Here is a 4,991-nt window from a genome sequence, read left to right as displayed (position 1 = left end):
CTTTTGCCCCTTTTATTTCACCCCTATTTTCTCTTTCTTTTCCCCTTTTTTTCCCTTTCCCCCCCTTTCTTTCCCCCCTGTTATTTGGGCTGAAGGCTCAGAAAGCTGTGCTATGGTGGTGTGAAGTGGCTCCTGCACCTGTTTGCAGAGCAGCACGTGGACTCCTTTATTCCTCCTAGCCTGGTGGCTCTGCAGCCAAGTCAAACAGAGTGAGGAACCTCCAAGGGACCTCCCATGGGACTCTCCTGGGTGTACCCCTGGGTCTGTGTGGTAGCAGGAGAGGCAACACCTGGAATATTCCAAGGAGGCAAAGCTTCTTTTGATCCCCAGGAAGGGCTGAAGTTTGGTCTCCTCTGTAGTGTAATCCATATTTCATGGAGCATGAAACGTTGCCCTTACAGTCTGGAACAACTTCTGAAGTGCTGCCTGGGGTTGTAGCTTAATGCATCTTTCAGCAGCTGCTGAAAAGACCTGTTCTACCCCCAAAAAATTTTTAATTAAAAGCCTTTTTGACTTGGAAAGTGCTCCTGAGTTCCCATGGCTCCCAGGGGAAGGATCCAGTGGGATTTCTGGAGGCTGTTGCCTGCAGGAGATTCTCCTGATGCCTTGGGCAGTGTGTGGGCTGTGATGGTGTTGGTTCCCATCTCCAGGCTGCTGAGCACAGCCTTTCCTGTCTCAAGGGGAGATCCTCTGCCACCAGCACTCTTAGGCAGGGAACAGTTTGGAACAAAGCTGCTTTTTGGCACCTCTAGGGAAGGATGGGATGGCTGAGGGATTAGCCACCCTGGCAGGCAGGTAGATCATCCTCCCTGTGTGGCTGGTTGGGTCTCTGGGATGTGAGACCCTCAGAGCTCTGGGGCTCTCACAGCACCCCAAACCTGCTCACTGCTGCAGTGTGACTGCCTGGAGGTCACTCCCTGCAGGGTTTACAGGTGAGGATGTGCTCCAGCACTGCTGGATACAGCCAGAGGCATCTCCTGAGGCTTCCCACACTGCCAGCCTGGAGCCACTGCATCTTGTTCTGGAGAGTGGAGCTTGCCCTGAGCCCTGTGTGTGTGTGTGAGCATCTCAGACACCAAGCAAAATGTCCCTTGTGCCCCCCAAAATGCTGAGGCTGTTGGGCTGCATGTCAGGCTTGGGGGAGAGATGAATAGAAAGAGCTAACAGGCATTTGGGAGAGCAGCCTAGCAAGGGGCAGGCAACTGGGGTAGGAGTAAAGAACTGTTAAACTTTAACCTATTAACCTGGCACAAAGGTCTGGAAAATAATACCTGACGTTCAAGAAGCACCAAGTGCTTTCAGTATTGCTTTTAATACAGAAACTTGGGCCTGGGTTGTTGAACTTCCCCTGGCCAGAGTCCATTCCCCTTGTTTGCTCCAACCTCTGGGGCTGCTGCAGGTTCCTCCACCAGCAAGCCCTGCCCTGCCTGGTGGGAGATGTGCTCTGGGGCCAAAAAAGTGGGGCTCCAGCTCTCAGCTCACCATCCCAGTGCCCTTTAAAGGTGCTTCTCCCTTGAAAACACTGCTGTGGCAGCTGAGACATCAGAGATTCAGCACCTGGTGCCTCCTGTGGGTGCCACAGGCTTTGCTTAGGGAATCTCTTGCTCCTTGCTGAGCTGAGTGGTGAGGAGTGAAGCTTCCAACCCTCTAAATCAGAGGGATGTGAGGCTGAGCATCCATCCTGCCCCACCAAAGGAGGAGGAGGAGGAGGAGGGTCCTTGCACAGCAGAGCCCTGAGCATCACTCCTGTGCTGGCAGCTGGGCCAGGGGGGTCCCTGGCCCCTCTGCCCGTTGCTGGGAGACTGGTGCAGAGCTCCCTTGACAGGATTAATGCTGTTCCGCATTCTTGTCTGAGAGAAAAAGAAAAAAAAAAAAGAGGTTCTGCTGGATTCAGTTGTAAATTCAACCCTAGGAGCACATTGTCTCTCCCCAGCCCCTTTGAAAGAGGATTAGAAGGCATCTATTCTCCAGCACTTACTCTTCTTTCTCCTCCCCTTTCAATTTCCTTGTAGAGGATAACTTGGAAAGCCTGGAAAGTGCCTCACATCACCAGCACTGAGTCTCCCACCCTGTGCCTAGGAAGGGTCTACTCTGGTCTTAATTCTTAATGCCAAACTTTCTCTTACCTCTACGTAATCAGCTCCTTGAAATAAGTATTTGCAAGGAAAACAAAACCTGGGAGTTGGGTTGGGTTTTTTTCCTCACTTTCCTTACCCCAAGAAGAAGTTGTTGTTGTTATCTTCCAAGTCATGTGTGCAGGTCACATTCCTTTTCCTGGCTATGGGCCAGTCAGAGCTGAAGTCATGTGTGCAGGTCACATTCCTTTCCCTGGCCATGGGCCAGTCCAAGCTCTAGCCCAGGACACAATTCCTGTAAGCCATGGCACAGAAATGAGGAGCAGGAACCTGTGGGAGGAGGTTTGAGGAGCTCCTCCAGTGGGAGCTGGCAGCAGGTTTCCCTTGGAGGGAGGTCAGAGGGCTTCTCCCTTGATCATAGCAACAGGACTTGGAAAGTATAAACCCCAAATTGATGAAGTTTGCTTTATTGGAACTGTTTCCATGGAGCTGTGCAGCTGGTTCTGAGATACAGCATAGAGAGAAGCTAAGTCTATGATCTCTTACTCATGAACCACTTCCCAAAAGAGAGGGGTGGGTTTTGGCTCTGCCAGAGGTGTTGGGAAACCACAACACTCCTGTCTCCAACCCCTGGTGTGACCCTCTGTGTTCATCCACAGGTGGCCATCAAGTCTATCCGGAAAGACAAAATCAAGGATGAGCAGGACCTTATCCATATCCGGAGAGAGATTGAGATCATGTCCTCCCTCAACCACCCCCACATCATCGCTGTCCACGAAGGTGAGACCTCCTCTCCCTTCCCTGGTCCAGCAGCATCCCTGGGAGGATCCTTCTGCACAGCCTTGGGTGCCAGGGCAGCTCTCAGGGTGGGCTCAGCCTCACTCGCTGAGTTTAGCATCACTGGAAGGGTTTACCCTCACCCAGGTGGGTTTTTCCTGGCTGGGTGGGTCCAGCCTGGCCCCTCTCCTCCCTGAATGCTGGAGCTGGTGACTCAGCTCTGGCAGGAAAGGCAGATGCTCCCAGGCTGTGGTTTCCCTGCCTGCCTGCAGAGCAGCAGAGAGGGGAAATACCTGCTCCAGAAATAGCCTTTCCTGTCCCAGCCCCTCCTGTCTGGACTGGGAAGTTGCTCCAACAGTTTTTGTGGCTTTTGGAAGTTGGAAGCCTCGGTGCTGTGCCAGCAAGAGGTTGTGTTGTGGTGGGGAGCAGAGGTCAGGGTCTCCCAGTAAGCCCAGTGTGGTGTGTGGTTGTGTTGGATGCTCAGCCCAGCCAAGTGCTGGAGCAGGGTGAATCTCAGCCTGAGGCAGGAGCTAATCTCAGTGCTAGAGTCCTCATTCCCTCCCCTAGGGCACTGGAAAACCAAACCACAGGATGCTGGGAGAGCTCCTGGTGCTGCTGGGCTTGGCTTTATGGTCAGGGCTGGGCTGTGCTCTGAGGGTGTTGGGATAACACCAACACAAGGGCAATTCCTCAGGGTCAACCTGCAGCCAAACTGAGCCCAAACCTCCAGCAGGGTCAGACTTTGCAGGCTCCAAACTCTGTGGCTGAAACCTGATGTGCCCTGCTCAGTCCCTTGGGGGGTCAGTGCTGCAGTGCTGGAGTCTCAGCACCTCCCCAGTGTGTGTGAGGGCTCCACAGCCCTTTTGTCCTGCAAACAAAGCCAGTGGCTTGGCAGTTCCTCGCAATGTTTGCAAGGGCTGAGTCACACCGACTGTTGGAATTCAAAAACACCGAGGTAGCTTTCTGCAAACAGGAAGAAAATGCTCAGTCTCTTGGCTTGAGCCTTGTTGGGAGCTCTGGGAACACGCAGGAAGATCTCTGGCTGTGCCAGACAGCAGTGCTGTCGCCTTCCCCCTTGGCAGGGGGTTCCAGCAAAGAGCCACGTGCCTTAGTTCACCTCCTGGCAGAGCAGAACTCTTGCTCCTGGGCTCTGTGGCTCTAGAGGCTGCTTGGCCAGCAGCCCTGGTGGCCCTGGGGGTGTGGGTGGTCCCCCCTGAGCTGCAGGTACCTGCAGAAACACCAACTCCTCCTTTGCAAAGGATGAGTATGATGGGTGGTGTGTTCAGGGCTCCACCTGCTCATTAACAGGCACCTGCTAATGAGAATCCCCATGGCTCTGAGCACCCTTCCTAACCCCCTGTGCCTCCCCATGTCCCCCAGTGTTTGAGAACAGCAGCAAGATTGTGATTGTGATGGAATATGCCAGCAAGGGGGACCTGTACGACTACATCAGCGAGCGGCAGCGGCTGACGGAGCAGGAGGCTCGGCACTTCTTCAGGCAGGTGGTGTCAGCTGTCTACTACTGCCACAAGGTGGGTCAGCACCTCCCTCCCCACTGCATTCCCAGGGGAAATTAGGCTCTGGGCAGAGGAACAGCAGCCAGGGCTGGGGAGAGATCCAGTGCCCCATGGGAAGCTCAGTCTGTGCTGGGAGGTGAGAGCAGCTCGTGGCTGTTCATTTCTCCTGGGACAGGGGTTGGTCTTGCCTCTTATCTGGAGGGTGTGACACTGCCCCAGCAGCTTTTGGGAAGTTCTTGCCTTGGATCTCCATAGCTGTGGTTTGGGGGTGACTAAACCAGATGGGGAGTTGTCACCTCTAGTCCCTCCTGCCTGGAGGGAGACACCCAGGGCTGTCTTAGGGCTGGATGCTGAGCCCTGGGGCACCTGTCCTGCTCCTGAAGGGGATGGAAAACTCCTGGGTCACCTGTCTTGTTCCTGAAAGGGATATAAAACTCCTGAGTCACTTCTCCTGCTCCTGAAGGGGATGTAAAACTCCTGGGTCACCTCTCTTGTTCCTGAAAGGGATATAAAACTCCTGGGTCACCTCTCTTGTTTCTGAAGGAGATGTAAAACTCCTGAGTCACTTCTCCTGCTCCTGAAGGGGATATAAAACTCCTGGGTCACCTCTCTTGTTCCTGAA

At 53.9% G+C, this 4,991-nt stretch overlaps 1 protein-coding gene across 1 annotated transcript in view; it reads left to right on the top strand.

Annotated features, from left to right (window-relative positions):
* Nucleotides 1-2,734: 2,734 nt before the first annotated feature.
* Nucleotides 2,735-4,991, top strand: part of NUAK2 (NUAK family, SNF1-like kinase, 2) — a gene marked incomplete at its 5' end in the record, with an annotated part of 5,595 nt that continues 3,338 nt past the window's right edge. The window contains 2 exons of the mRNA XM_009070859.1: nt 2,735-2,855; nt 4,233-4,384. Of these exons, the coding sequence (XP_009069107.1) occupies nt 2,735-2,855; nt 4,233-4,384 (273 nt within the window). The remainder of the gene's footprint in view (nt 2,856-4,232; nt 4,385-4,991) is intronic.

This window comes from Acanthisitta chloris, unplaced genomic scaffold (genome assembly GCF_000695815.1).
Source record: "Acanthisitta chloris isolate BGI_N310 unplaced genomic scaffold, ASM69581v1 scaffold4133, whole genome shotgun sequence".
Taxonomy (NCBI): Eukaryota; Metazoa; Chordata; class Aves; order Passeriformes; family Acanthisittidae; genus Acanthisitta; species Acanthisitta chloris.
This window is presented reverse-complemented; position numbering and strand designations above follow the sequence as displayed.